General features: G+C 36.1%; 1 protein-coding gene across 4 annotated transcripts in view; it reads left to right on the top strand.

Annotated features, from left to right (window-relative positions):
- The window catches only part of anks1b (ankyrin repeat and sterile alpha motif domain containing 1B), a 174912-nt gene that overhangs the window by 55778 nt on the left and 103850 nt on the right, over nt 1-15284 (top strand). For 3 of the 4 annotated variants that reach the window (XM_082167784.1, XM_082167783.1, XM_082167782.1), the window contains exons 5-9: nt 3566-3641; nt 4439-4540; nt 5670-5792; nt 7543-7724; nt 9582-9698. In XM_082167784.1, the coding sequence (XP_082023910.1) occupies nt 3566-3641; nt 4439-4540; nt 5670-5792; nt 7543-7724; nt 9582-9698 (600 nt within the window). Of the gene's footprint in view, nt 1-1460; nt 1935-3565; nt 3642-4438; nt 4541-5669; nt 5793-7542; nt 7725-9581; nt 9699-15284 lie in introns of those variants that run through there. The other variant, XM_082167785.1, reaches the window with a different exon arrangement.

The raw sequence follows: 15284 nt of genomic DNA, 5'->3' as shown, positions 1-15284 counted from the left end.
TGGGGGGATAATCATTTTCATTTTTTCTTAGAAGCCTATAATAAATAATAGTTTAGCATCCAAATAAATCGCGAATATGGAAAAAAAAATGTATTCGAATGAGAGAGTTAGGTGAGCCCAACGAAATTATTTCGTTTTGGCTTGTTTATAGATATTTTTTTTCATTCTTGTTCTGTTCTGAATATCATTCAATTTAAAGGATTTGTTGTGGAATATTTTAGTGAATTTTTTAAGCATACATCAAACGATAGTAGGCTATATTAATTGGTTAAAATTCTTACAATGGTTAATGGTTAACCGGTTAATTAGCATCCCTGTAGCTTTAGCTAGATCAAAAGAGTGCAGAATCAACTTTGCGTTGCGATCGCGTCACGGATAAGCCACGTGCGTCATCAAAAGCGGTTGCTAAGAAAAGGCTTAAGAATAGGCCTATATAGGCCTATGGGTCGCGTCAAAAAAAAAAAAAAAAAAAGGGTCGCTCTTGAAAAAGTTTGAAAACCACTGCTATAGATAATGATGTAATTGCAATTAGATTGGGATAAGGACTTATGAGCCTGCGCCATCTAGAGTTTTATAACAGAACTTTGTATTTGTCGTGCTCATTTGCGTGTGTGTGAGAGAGAGAGTGTGTGAATGGTTTAAGGGCTCAAATGGATGAATAATTCATCTAGCTGTGAGAGTAAGTGAAACGCAGTAGAGGAACACTCTGTTCTCAATCCAGGGTTTCCTCAGGCTTCCCTGGTGTGTGTTTACTTATGTTATACTTTAGGGACATATTTTGTACCAAGAAGTGACCCTAAATCGTACAAACCTTCCCTTTGGGAATATTTGAGGACATCTGGGAACGCCCTCAATTGTAAAAACAATTCATTAATAAAAAATGTACAAGGAAAAATAAATTCCTTAGGATGAATTCCTTTGAAAACAATTTAGGATTAGACAGAGAATAGTAAATGTATCATTGTTAGTATGAAACAAATAATTATGTGTATGAAAGGTTTATTAAAATAAGGGTTTTGTCTCTGTTCTTTTTAGATATGTGGTTGTTAAACTACAACACTGTTTGTATAGAAACTGCATTTTGTCATTTTGTGTGTGTGTGTGACGGAAAGCTGCTGAATTGTCTGTGTTTGAATGGTTCTGTGTTGTGTGTGTGAGAGAGGATGATCAGAGGAAGCTTTGATCTCAGAAAGCACGGATTCCCCTTCCTCTGTCCCTCGCTGTCTCCTGTCTCAATGAAAGATACAGTATTATTTGAACATTCATATTTTAACACTGTAAGGTGCAACAAAGAGTGCTAGTTACAATGTGTCTGTCCACTGTGAATGAGAACTGATGTTTGATGTTTAATACGCATTCATTATAAGCTGAATTTTGGACAAATGAAATGTCGATGAGAAAAACACAACAAAAATATAACAAAATGTATTCCCAGGTTAACAAGGAATGTTGGATCACAGGGGTGAATGAGTGAATCTTTTATGATGCATTTCTCTCTAGTCTTCCATCTTTCCTCTGAGAAAGACACTGGGTCAGTGCTGAAGGAGAACAGTGAGGAAGAGAGATGAAGGCAATCTTTTCACTGCTTCTCAATTCCTGGAAGCACAGTGAGAGTGAATCGATTTCCTCCTCCTGGTGACATCAATAGCTAATCGCCATGGGAAACCGGACAGGAAGTGGTCCTCATTCAGAGGAGGGGGGGACTTCCTGTCCCGTTGTGGGTGCACTCGCTGCTCATCCCGAAACGCACTGAATTCTGAGTTTAAACTTTCCGAAGAACAGTGCGCTCTGCAGTATTTACCATGCTCATTCAGGATTAAGCCTCATTCACAACTTTTTAGTAGTTCTGGACTATTCAGTGATCTGGACTGGACTTTAACCTCAGGTTCAAGGATGAATGTATTATCTGCGACTATTTTGTGGGTTTTCTCTGTGTAAGTAATCACAGTTGATGTGAGCTCTGTATGTTTTAAAGGCGAAACTTTATGTAAGCTTTACGTTTGTATCCTTAATTGTAAAAAATTGAACACTCAAACACACACTTTTGTGCCTTATCTAAAGAATGAATATCTAAAGAATGCATATTAGTATCCGAAGACTCACAATATTTAGGTTTCCTAAAGGTACAAAGTTTTTCCACATTTCTTCCGACAGTGTACCAGCACTACATTTATAGTCTTCTTTTTATGTAACCTCGTGTGTGTTTGCCTCATTTTCAACTTCTTTCTAAGAACTTTCAGCAGACTCGTGGGCGTTCACAGGATGCGTTCTTGTGATCAAGAACAGTACGACCAGCCCGACTGAATGGAACAGAAACTCTGGGGTCTTGAGACACAAGCTTCTTCCATTCACACAGAACTTGTTTTTGCATTTAAAAACACAAGACACAGGGTGTTGGAGTAGAAAAAACACAATGTCTCGAGATGCGTTTTTTAAAAGTTGAACTTCTTTTAACTTGCGACACATTTTTAGAACGCCGCACGAGAAGCTGCACAAGACACAAAACACGAGTGGAAAACAATGGCGAAGAGTGCAGTGTAATGTAATAACATATTCTACTGTATGTGAACGTCCCTTAGGGTGCATATCCCTAGATCCTATATATAAAAATTTAAATGGGTATGAAAGCGAAAAATCTCTCTTTTTTTTTTTTTTTCTGCAAGACTGTGACGTAGACATCTGTTGACCAATGAGACCATCCCAAAAGCAGTTCCAGTTCAGAAATTTGCAGCGCCCTCACTTGATTTGAAATTGACCTAGAAAATTGGCTTTACACCAAATCAGATTTTTAGCATTCCTAACATCCTAGAACCCACAATCTTATTGCAAGAAACATAGAAACTATACAGCGGCCAAAGACGTTCATTAGACATGTACGTGATTTTTTTTTAAAGCACATACGGATGGTAAGAATGCCCTGTTGGTAAGGTTACAAAGACTTAAACTTAACATGATCTATCAGGACTATTAAGAAAAAGAGTAGTTTTGGCTCTCCCAGACTGCCTTGCAGAAGGTCAGTGCTGATTTTGCAGCAATATGAGGTGCAGGATTAAGTATTACAGTGAGTCCCCGTAGTTCTTGTTTAATGTGTATTGCATCATCACATCCATTGAGGGAATACAGGGAGAAGAGCAAGCACTTGAGTTGTACAGATGCCTCTGAACTAATGAAGGCCGGAGAGGGCCGATTTGGTATCGTGTTCGGTCTCCCGTTGGCCTATTAAAATGACCACACTCACCAGCGCAAGAAGCTCTCGTAATCTGTCTCGACTGCCGCTCGGTCTAATTTGCCCGTTTCTTTCCCTCTCAAGCTCCCGTCAGTCAGCCTCATAAATTCACAGCGCCATTGTAGTTAATTGTAGTACACTGAATAAATGTTTCCAGAGCTAAATTGGGTGTAGTTAAGGTCTTCACAGTTAGCGTGATATAAAACACCCTGCCAGTCGCCCCAGTAGACGGCTGATAGACTGCAAGTAGTAATGACGCCATAGTGTATTACTGCCGTTTACTTCTTAATGCGAGGCATTTAGGCTTAAAATATTGACTTCAAATCTTTCTATCCCTAGACAGAGAAAGGAAGCGCTCTCCACGAAGCCGCTCTCTTCGGAAAGATGGATGTAGTTCAGCTACTGCTTGACTCAGGTATGTCTTGGGGAAGTGCATGTGTGTGGGGTTGGGATGGGGATGTTGCACGGCCATGGTTTGTTTAAACTACTTGTGTGACCTGTGACCTAACAGCTTCCCTTGTCAGTGTGCCAGCTGTGGAACAGGAACTGGAGATTGCGGAACTTGTTGTATAGGGAAAGGGCGGTGTAATCACTCTGTCATAGTTTTATTGTAATGGAAAGTTATATTTTGGGAAAATTGTTTTTTGTGTGTTTTTTTTAAATGGGTTTATGGGAAGAAGTCCAATCAAATAAAATGATTTAATATCATTTCCATAAAAAAATATATATATATATTAAAAATATTTAATAATATCTCATTTATATGTATATTTTTGTTCAAACAAAAACTAAACTGGTTGAAAACTAAACTGAAACTTTAAATGTGCAAAAAGTCAAATGAATTCTCAATAAAATTAATTTTCATATTTAAATGAATATCTCAAGCTTCACTTTGGATCATGTTCACTGTGTTCTGTCAAAAAGCACCTCTTAATTAAACAAGACGCAGCCATCTAATTGACATATAAAACAGCTAACCACAGTTCACTTGTTGTATTTTCTAATTAAGTGTCGTGCCATTATAGGCAGATGGAACAGTTTTGTGGTGTTGCTTTATCAGGAATAATAAAATAAAAAAAAACATTAAAATATAAATTAAATAATGTAATACACTAAAACTATTTTTTTAAATAAGCAAATTAGCGGAAAAAAGAAGATACAAATTAAGAAAAATTAACCTTTTTTCTTCTTCTTTATACATTTTTTTCTCAGGGATTGATGCCAACATCAGAGATTGCCAGGGAAGAACTGCTCTAGACGTACTGAGAGAACATCCGTCTCAGAAATCACAACAAATTGCTTCTCTCATACAAGGTAAAGCACTTGCCAGACTTACTCTCAAACGCATTAACTTTTTTAAAGCAAAAAAAGCCATTAAATACACAAGCACACTCGCACACACGAGGCACAAGCTGATGAGGGAGCGCGTTCCTGGTGGAGATCAGAAGGCGGATGCTTGCAGATTGATAAAAGTTCGTTTCAGGAAGTTTGTGTTAGATTGAGAACAATGGTTGTTTAGTACGTGTGAGAAATCCTTGTTCCTTGAAATATTTTATGCCAAAACACCAACCACAAATACCACCAATACTGAGTCCTTACTCATTTTGTTGAGGTATGTATGAAATCTTGGAGTTATTACATGTTTATTACTTTGTTATACACGTATTATTACGACTTTAGGCCATTTTCAGTATTATAATATCTTGGATGATTCTGAAGTCTGATTCCATCTTCCTTCATGTACTGATCCAACTAAACTCATTCTTTCCAGCAGAGTTTATCATACAGCACAAGAGACGTTGGGTGTTTGAACCCAATGTTCCATCTCTGCTTTCAAAAACACACCCTCGTAAAATAATAAGATGTGGTTATCTGGTTTTTAAATTAAATTCATTTTAGCTCACTTGTTGTTTCCATCCACTTTATTCCCAGCGTTATACATTTCTGAGGGTTGTGAAACTGGGAGTTTAGGACTGTTACTGCTCGAAAATGTCTTCTTTGGACACATGTGAAGTCTAAATCACCCTTCATCCTATAGGACAGAGGCAACATTAAAGTTCTCCTCCCTGTCTCTGTGTGGTCAATGAACCCGATTCCCCGGAGTGAAGGAATCTCAAACTCACGCTTGCTGTGGTTTTATAATCTTCAGTCTTTGACGGGAGTCTGAAACTATTGTTGTTTTCATGGTTATCATGTGGCTTGTGTAGCCTATAGTTGTTTAGAGCTGCAATTACAGCAGCACATTTTGGTTTTCACCAACCTAAGGTGTTTTTTCCCCCCGAAGAACAAGAGAATGATTTCGGTTTTGCCTGTTTTGACATTTCAACCCCTCATCTGTATCCCTTAATGCTGTCCTAAAACTGAGCAACCTTGCACATGTCAATGTACTTTTGTGGTTGTGTTTATCTGTGCACTATAAATGAATTTATCTCTGTCTCTCTAGATTATATGATGTCAGATTGTGACAGAGGGAATTTCCATGAAGATTTAGCACGGCAGCGCCCAATACCAACGCCACGCACATCAGTACCCTCACCAGTGCCCTCCCCGTCTCTGCGGCATAAAAGTATGTGTGATTATCAGATCAGTGAAAACTGCAATGTTCTTAATACATTCAATCAAAACCACAATACACTATTTTAACACTTAAATGTTTAAAAGTAGACGGACTCATCCAGATGCTTACCGCTCATCATGACTGCTGTCACTTTCATGTATTTTAGAGTGCAGTGCGACACCCAGTGGTCAAGGGATAGTATTACAGCACGTTGTCTGCTGCTTTGTTTTTTTTCCTAGCAAATATTTTACTGTTTAATCCTATGTTTGAACGCCTAAATCACTTAAACATTGTTTTTAATTAAGAATAATCTTATTTTGCTTAGTATTTTCATAACAGGAACACAAATAGTGACATAAATGAGTATATGTTTTGAGTAGTGGATGTTCATTACGAAGAAAGTGCAGTCAGCAGCGCCCCTAGTGGTCAGTTGTTGCAGCGCAGTCTCACTCGTTCCCTTTTGTGCTCTAATTTACTGCTGGATGTGCGTCTTTCGTTCCAGCTGGAGTAGCATTTTTGGTAAGGATAACAGGTAAATCCGAGAGTCTGCCAACCACAAAATTACTGTTAGCACACATCAGCACACTGAGTCGGTGCCAGAAAACAAGCATTTGTCCCCGATTAAATATTGAAAAACAGACAAGAGGATAAAAATAAATAGGTCGGCTCTCGCAATGAATGCTCTATAAGTAAACATTTATTTAAAAGCCCTTACAGAGAAATTTGATGTGCTTTTGGTGGCATGATACATTCCATAAATGCAATCAATTTAAATTGTATTTTATTATATTGTGCTAATTTGATGTGACAAAACTGTTCTGTTAACACTTTACAATAAGGTTCATTAGTTAACAGTAGTTAACTATATTAGTTAACATTAACTAATAATGAACTGCACTTATACAGCATTTGTTAATCTTTGTTAATGTTAATTTCAACATTTACTAATACTTTATTAGGTTTCACTTTATTTTGATGGTCCTTTTAACACATTCTGTTGACTATAAGTAACGTTACACCACCATGTCTACTAACTCTCATTAGAGTGTTAGTAGAGTATTAGACTGGTAGGGTTTGGGTTAGAATAAGTTGACATGTAGTTGCAAAGTTACTTATAGTCAGTATAATGTCTGTTGGAGGAGCATCACAATAAAGAGTTAGCAGATAATAAACAGACAATCTACTAATACTCTAATGACAGTTAGTTGACATGTAGTTGCAAAGTTACTTATAGTCCACAGAATGTTCAAAAGGGACCATCAAAATAAAGTGTTAACATTAACGTTATCAAAGATTAACAAAAACGGTAACAAATGTATTGCTCATGGTTAGTTCATGTTAGATAATACTTTAATGTTTAATAAATTAACCTTATTGTAAAGTGTTACCACTGTACTTTTTATTGCTGAAGTGTTTGCGCTATTGCAGACAGCTATTTGTAAGTAATAGTAATAAAAAAAATGATACATAAGGAGTAGAAAGTAAAATAATATACATATGAAATAAAGTAAAATTACTATCTCTCTCTCTCTCTCTCTCTCTCTCTCTCGCTCTCTCTCTCTATATATATATATATACTGTATATATAATTGTAAAAATGTATATAAAAAAAGATTTATATTTAACTAAGAAATAATAACTTCTAAGTAATTTAGAAAAAAAAAATGTATTCCTCTGTTTCACCCTAAACTCAGTACTTTTAAATTAATTTAAATTCATAGTTTGAATTTTCTCTCCCTCTTTCTCCTTTCCTTTGTAGATGATGCAGTAACAGGGGAGTTGTCCAAGTTGCTGAATGAAATAAAGATCTGCCGTGATAAGGATTGCTCCTTTGAGGAGCTTTGTCAGACCATCTCTTCTCACTCTCAGTCCATGGAGAGCTTCGGCAGTGGGCGGCTGTCTGACGAGGAACGCAACGGCACTCTCACTCGAATAAACAAGGTGTGCTTGTGAAGAAAAGACAGTCCAGTTCATGGCTTTTTGGTGGTTTTTGAACAGGTTTTACACAATGATTAGAAACGTTTAATCTGAATACATCCCTCTAAAATATCAAAAATATTTCTGTTTTCCAAGAAAATGAAATCAGTCACGTCAATCGATCAATATCAATATTCAAGAGATCCTAATGAGATTTTCACTGTTGATGCAGTATCTCACTCTGGCCAGCAGAGGGAACACAGAACTAAACACTGGGTGCAGTGCTGGGTATCCCTTCAATTTATATAATCTCATAAATATATATTTATAGCTCTAAACAGCCCCAGATTTAATCACTGACGTTATTTAACACAAACAGAATCTTATTTTTGATGTTGCTTCATCACACTGCTGGCTGAGGGAGTGAATTTTACTTTATATAAGGGACAGATAAACTGTGCATTAGGAAAGTGTGCAAGAACGTTATTTAATGGTTATTTGCTGAAGATCTGTCGCAGTGACCACTGGATCACGGTATACTCCACTGCGTTTGTTTGATCGATACAATTAAACGTGTTTGTGTCGGGTCAATCAGTCAATGCCTGCAGAGCCCAGATAAACAAGCAAAGACACGCACGCACACAAACACTCTTCCGATCGATTCCAGTCACATGTCAAAAACTCCCAAGACTTGACTGAAGGGTTTCCAGCATCTATAAAGGGGTTCTGCTAACATTTACTGGCCATACATGCAGCATTTTATTTTAAACCGCATCATCTAATTAAAAATTAAATATTTTGCTTATGTCAAAGGAATTATTCAGCTATTTTCCCCTTGCATATTTACATTTACATTTATGCATTTGGCAGTTTCTTTTATCCAGTGCAACTTACATTGCTTTCAAGGTACACTTTACCCTTTTTTTAGTTCTTACTTTTCTCGGGAATCTAACCCATGAACTGCTGTATGAGCTACAGGAAAGCAAATATTTGAAGCACATGATCATTGTTTCACATACTAGTATCGTATACAAATTAAATACACATCATGTTTGTGTATGATACTTGTATATTTTACAAGGTACTAGGAATGTGTTTCTACATGAGTTCTGGAGTCACAAAAACCTTAGGAAAAGAATCAGACAAAATGGGTCATTGAGAGTCAGACTATGATTGTCACATGTTTAAATCATGAGTCATGTTTTATAAAGTCTAAAAGTCACAGAAAAAACGGTCTAAAAGTCACAGACAAGCAAAGCAAGTGTTCATGTTGGAATATAGAGTGAAACAGAGAAAGACACTTATCATAAGTCCTATCAAATTAAGTCAGTTCACATTTGTACAGAACTACGGAGCTCCTAAAGGGACATGGTTAAAAAAAAAATGTAAAAAAAATTGAGATGGGAGAAATTATTCGTCAATGCTTTTCCATTCTCTCGCAAATGTTTTGCTTTCCCCGAGAAACTTTGAGTTCGCTCGGAAAATGTTTTTTTTGCGAGCGAACGAGTTGGTTCAAGTGTCTCTGTACATAACAGATCCTATCTACTTGAATGAGGAATGTCCAAAACAGTTTGTCAAGATTGTTTCAATAACAAATCAGCAATAAAATCTAACGAAAGTTTATTCAAAATGTAGCTTATTTGGCTCCAAAAGAGCTAATCTAGACTGATTCCTCTAACAAATTGTTGATTGGCTCATTTAGGTACAGTATAAGGCAGCAGCATATATCCAGCATACTCAGTGTTTTAGGATTTCTCCCATTCGTTTCTCTCTGAGTGGTCCGTCTCTTTAATACCGTCTCTGTCTTATCTTAATCTTGTGTTATGTTGGCATGAGCTGAGATCTGTATGTAACTGTATGTATCTCTCCACCTGGCTGTAGCGTCCCACACCCCCGTTGCCCCCAGCGATGGAAGAGGAGGAAAAGAGCTGCGGACCATCAGGCCTGTGGGAGGCGCTCACTCCCTGCAACGGCTGCAGAAACCTGGGCTTTTCTCAGGTACACACAACGTCCTTTCTTTACTGTGCTGCCACAGACTCCTTAGTGGATAAATAAAGAAATGTATCAATCATGTTTGGGGTAATTACAGGTAACGCAAGTTATGTAATCAGATTACTTTTTTCAAGTAACTAGTAAAGTTACTTTTTCAAATAAGTAACACAATTTATTTTGTTTTCTCATTTATTTACTGACATCTCTCCTGTCTCCATGTTGAGAGAAACCAGGTGTAAGTGCGAGGCGTTGTGTGCGCTGTGTGAACATGATGGATATTGTATTCTAGATTAAATGTGAGCATACTCATCTCACTTGAACAAAAACAAATTCCTCAAAATGAAAAGTTTATTTATATTATGCAAACCTACAATAATTAAATGTTAAATAACACAAATATACTTTATGTATTTAATCTCACTTTATTATCCAGTGTTTTTGTTGATGATCTTTGATTATCCAATTCAACCATTTGAAAAAGCAAAAATGACTTTAGCTAAACATCACATTTGTGTGTGTGTAAATTAGTGTGTAAGAGTGTTGTCCTGTTTTCTATTCTTCTGCAATCCAGAATTGCAGCACATCTGAAAAAGTTACTGTACAGACGTATTTATTTAACTTTTGGTGTGAAAGGGCCTTTACATTTGCCAAAAATAGAACTTTTTTCTGTTATTAAAAAACAAACAAGCAAGTTCAACCCAGGTGAGAAAAAGTAATGGAGAAGTAACGTAATATTACTTTTAAAATTAACTTTCCCTAACACTTGTCATAAAGTAGTCAATGAAATCAATCAGTCCATTTTTTTTCATTTATACATTTTTCTTATTTAATTTATTCCTATTTATTTTATAGATTTACATGCTTTTTGATGCATTCTTAATTTCTATGTTTTTATATAAATGCAATAAATAAATAAATAAAATATTAAAATATATTTAAAAAATGAAAAATATATTTTAGAAAAATCTAAATCTATATCTATCTATCTAATTATGAACTGATTTATATTTCTTATTTAAAAAATATATTTTTTATATTTGTATATTAATATTATTAATAATAATTTATTTATTATTTATATTTAATGTATTAGCATACTTTATGAGGCATATTTATTTTTTGTATTTTTGTTTAACATTTTATTTTAATTTCTTTCACAAAAATGATCGGTGGACCCATAAATGGGAATTAAAGTGGACCCCATTGTAAAGTTTTATATTCATATTGATTTATAGTCATTCTCATGGCAAAATGCAAGATGAATCAGGTATGAAAGTCATGGCACGTTGTTATGGGAATCTTAGCCAACTAACCGCAAAAATCTTCAAAGACTTTTTTATCTTAAATTCTGATTGTGGATGAAAAGATAAATGTGGAAATGTTGAGTGGATTGATGTTTAGGATGCTTTCATAATGCCAGAATGAGCAAGAGGGATTCCCATCCCTCAGACAGGAAGTCTAATTATCCCACAGGAAGTGTAACCGTGTCACACGCTGATCCGCCCACCTGCGCCATGTGAGGAGACCTACCGCTACCATGGAAACAGGGATAGTGAAGGTGGGGGAGGGTAGACTCAAGCTCCAAGTTGGGGTTCCTTGGACTGCGAGTCATACTTCTGCACCCCGCAAACCAATCCTGAACTCCGTCACTGGCTCTCCTCCGCAGGGAGAGAGATGCACACGGATTTCTGAAGGGTTCTCGTAGTTGCTAGGAAACACAGAATTCATAAAGTGCAAGGCGTGGGATATCCACCCACTTCTCAATTGACAGATCTGAGTCTCCATCAAAACAGGTGCGTCACAGCACTGCGCAATAACATCCAGAGAAAACATCCGGAGACAGAGAGAGAGAGAGAGAGACACTGGGTATCAGCATCTGCTTTCTCATTCAAGCTGCTCTCCAGCATTCCTCTGCCTCTCTTTTATTATTTTTCTATCCATTCTTGTTTTTGTTTTCCCTGTTACGTCATACATTTGCATATTTTAAATCTTGGCCTGTGCATTTGTGTTGTTTGTTTTCTATGGTTTGCACTTTTTTCCCCCGCCTCTAATCCAAGTGCTGCAGTCAGCAAACATGCTTTTCATGTTTATGCTGAAAACGTCTTGTGATTTCAGACCAGAGTAAGCGCTCCCATCTGTAGCATCTGCTTTGCAATGTTTTTCTCTGCAGATGAAATTACTGTTTACAAACAGATATTCTTTTGTGACATTTTCAGATTGTTTTCGCTCCCTGGAAAAGACCCGTTTTAGATTAGGACTACAATATAATTGAACGTAAATGACCCAAAAGTGCTGTGTGGGGGTTTGAAACACACTTTATGCTAAAGATTTATGATATATATTTTTTTTTTTACTTTAATACACCGCATTTTTTAGGCTTAGGGATTTTGTTTGTTCTTCATGAAGAAAGTATTTCTTTTGAGAGCAAATTATAGGCAATGTTAACTTATGCTTACAATAATAAGCATTCTTATCATACAGTACATTTATATAATAAATTTTTTTATATACATTACAGTTAAAAAGTTTGGGGTCAGTAAGATTATTTTACTTCAAAGAAATTAATACTTTTATTCAGAATGATCAAAAGTGACAGTAAAGACACTGTTATAATGTTCCAAGATACAAATACAGTAAATGCTGTTCTTTTGAAATTTTTATTCATTAAAAAATCCTAATAAAAATGTATCATCATTTCCACAAAAATATTAGGCAGAAATACATTTAAAGTGTTTTCAACTTTGATGATAATAAATGTTTCTTGAGCAGTAAATCATCATATTAGAATGATTTCTGAAGGATCATGTAACACTGAGTAATGATGCTGAAAATTCAGCATTAAAAGGATAATGACATTTTAAAATATATTCAAGTTATCAGTTGTATAAATTAGTTATATCTTACCGACCTATATATATAATGATTAACTGGTGGTTTTAGTCTGAGGTTGCTTTTTGTTGTTCAGATAATTTCATTTATTGTTATCCTCAGTTTGCATACAGCATGGATTATGGCTCAATTCTGGCATTTCATTGCTGAATTTGGTTGGTCTTGTCCAGCCCAATGACTTTGCAAAGCCACAAAATTACAGCTAATGAAGTGCTCTGGGAAGTGAAGTTTTTCATGTGTATTGTCCATTTTAATCGAGCAGATTGGCGTTATATGTGTGTGTGAGCGCTTGTATTAGAGGAAACGTATGTCCCTATGGTCTCACTAACTGCCCAGTGTGATTTAGGAGCCGCTCCCTGTGTTTAATAGATCACTCTGAAAACAGTGATGGGATAAGAATCCTAAACGACTGGTTGTATTTTATGAGCCGTTTAAAGCCATATACAAGAGATTGAGTGAGAACGGGCTTTACTGCATATAAATATACAGCCTTCATAAAGCTGGATTCAACATGAACTTCTTATTAGTGGATGATTTATAAAAAACATAAACTTGTTTTAGGAGTGATTTCAGTAATAAAAGTTATTTACCACCAAGCGACAAGACACAATGCCATTTTCTCATGTGCTTCCTTCCTATCTATGTTTGTGCAGTTCTCTTGATACCAATTTTGTGTGGCATTAAAACTGAATGAACGACCACCATCATTACCTCTGCTGTTCTTGGTGAGCATTTACGCGGTCTCTGACTCTCCACGTTGGAAATCATCGTTGTTAAGCTTTCGGATTACTCACGCTGGCGCTTTTGTCATACCGTATAAATATAAAGGAAAGCCTTGACTGTAGTTATTCCAAAGCAGCAGGGTCCCTCGAGTGATTGCATTAAATGTTTCCTCCGTCATATTTGTTTTAATCTTCATCGTCCTCCTCCTCCTCTCCCACAGTGTGGCATAATCTCTTTTGTATATCCGTGACTCATGTTTAAAATCTCAGAACCCCGACTGTGACTGTGATCTACCGAGAAGGTTTCCGCACTTCCTCCTAGGTGCTGAGAGATAATTAGGGCAACTAATGAATGTTAACTTCTCCTAGACTGTACAGGATGTGCATGATAAGGTGATGACGGGTTTTCCTGCATAAGAAAGCTCTCAGGAGGACTCAAAGCTCAAAATGCCTCCGGTCTGCCTGCTGGCCCTTTATGGACTATCTGCTCAGAGTGTGTGTGGTTGATTAGCTAAGTTTTTCCCTAATTTGTCATGCTTTTTGCCTGTTTTTCCATTTTGTCACTTGCTCGTCACTCTCTCTCTTTAAAAGTTTAGTTCACTTATAAAAGTTAATGCCTGTTTCCCTTCTGGGAAAACAGAATACAACTGTTGATGACTCATCCTGCACCAGACGGATTTTTGTCCAATCAGAGGATCTCTACAACGAGGATGCCCCACCCTTAGTTCCAAAATTAAGTTTTAGCTAAATTAATCAAAGAGATACTTTTACTTCAGAGGAAAATCAAAATTTGGGCTTTTAGTCCATGCCTGTTACTGTAGCTTTGAAGCCATGCATATGGATTTATTTTTTATTTTATTTAAAAAAAAAAAAAAGTTTTAATTTATTATTATTTTTTTTTTTTTTTTTTTATTATTATTTTTTTATTATTTTTTTTTTTTTTCAGTCTATGACTCTTAGTGTTGAAGCCATTTCAAAAGTTCACAATTAATGCAATTAATGCACCTAAAGCTTATTGGCTGTTGTTTATCCCTTCAATTATATATATTTTCCTGATTTCCTGATTTTGTAGGAAATACATCAAAACATGAAAGACCTGCCATACTCAAGTTATTTAATTAGGTCTGCCAGAAAGCCCAAACTGGTTTTTTTCTTTTATTGCCATAACAAAATCAAATTTTGCCATTTTTTCCTGACCTTGACGTTTTAATGGGTTTTGTGACAAATAGTCTTTTACAAAGAGATGTGTGATGCTACGAATAACAATAGTCTGTGTTGTTTGCCACAAATACACTTGGGAAAATTTTTTCAGGCGACAATATAGATTTATTTTCAATTGAACAATGCGAAATACTGTTTTATATAACAGTCGATGTTCTCAATCCAATTAGCATTAACATGTGTGGCAAAAGGTTAATTTTGGATTTGTTAGCCATTCACTGACTAAACAAAGCCGTTCAGGCTTTTCACAAAAAACATCTAGTCCTCTCAGCTTTTGGGGTTTGACCTGCAGATGTACCTCATCCGGTGTGCTGAAGCAAAAGTGGATCACAGAGTTCATAGTTACATTGGGAGCAGGTGCTAAATCTGCAAAGGTGTTTAATAGAAGAAGGTAATAACTGTAGTCAGGCATTTTTATGAAAGTCGGAAATCATTGCCACTTTAATTTGCTAATTTTCACTTTTCATGCTTTATTCTCTCTCTCCAACTCTCTGTTTTCTCTCTCTTTCTATCATCTCTTGCACCAAGTCCATTATATATCAGGCAGAATGAGATTATTTTGGCTGGAAGTCTTTTAGTGAGAAAATGGCTGTCTTGAACAGGCTACTTTATCTTGCTGATGTTATTTATTTGTAGTGCCTTCATTTTCCCGCTTATTGTTTGTTCAGTGTATAATGAAGCCTCGCTGTGAAGCATATTGCAACAAAATTGTGTAAGCCTTCCTTCCCACCACTGGTATCATCTCTGCATGCAAATCCCT

The sequence above is a fragment of the Leuciscus leuciscus genome (assembly GCF_965113295.1).
Source record: "Leuciscus leuciscus genome assembly, chromosome: 4".
NCBI lineage: Eukaryota > Metazoa > Chordata > Actinopteri > Cypriniformes > Leuciscidae > Leuciscus > Leuciscus leuciscus.
This window is presented reverse-complemented; position numbering and strand designations above follow the sequence as displayed.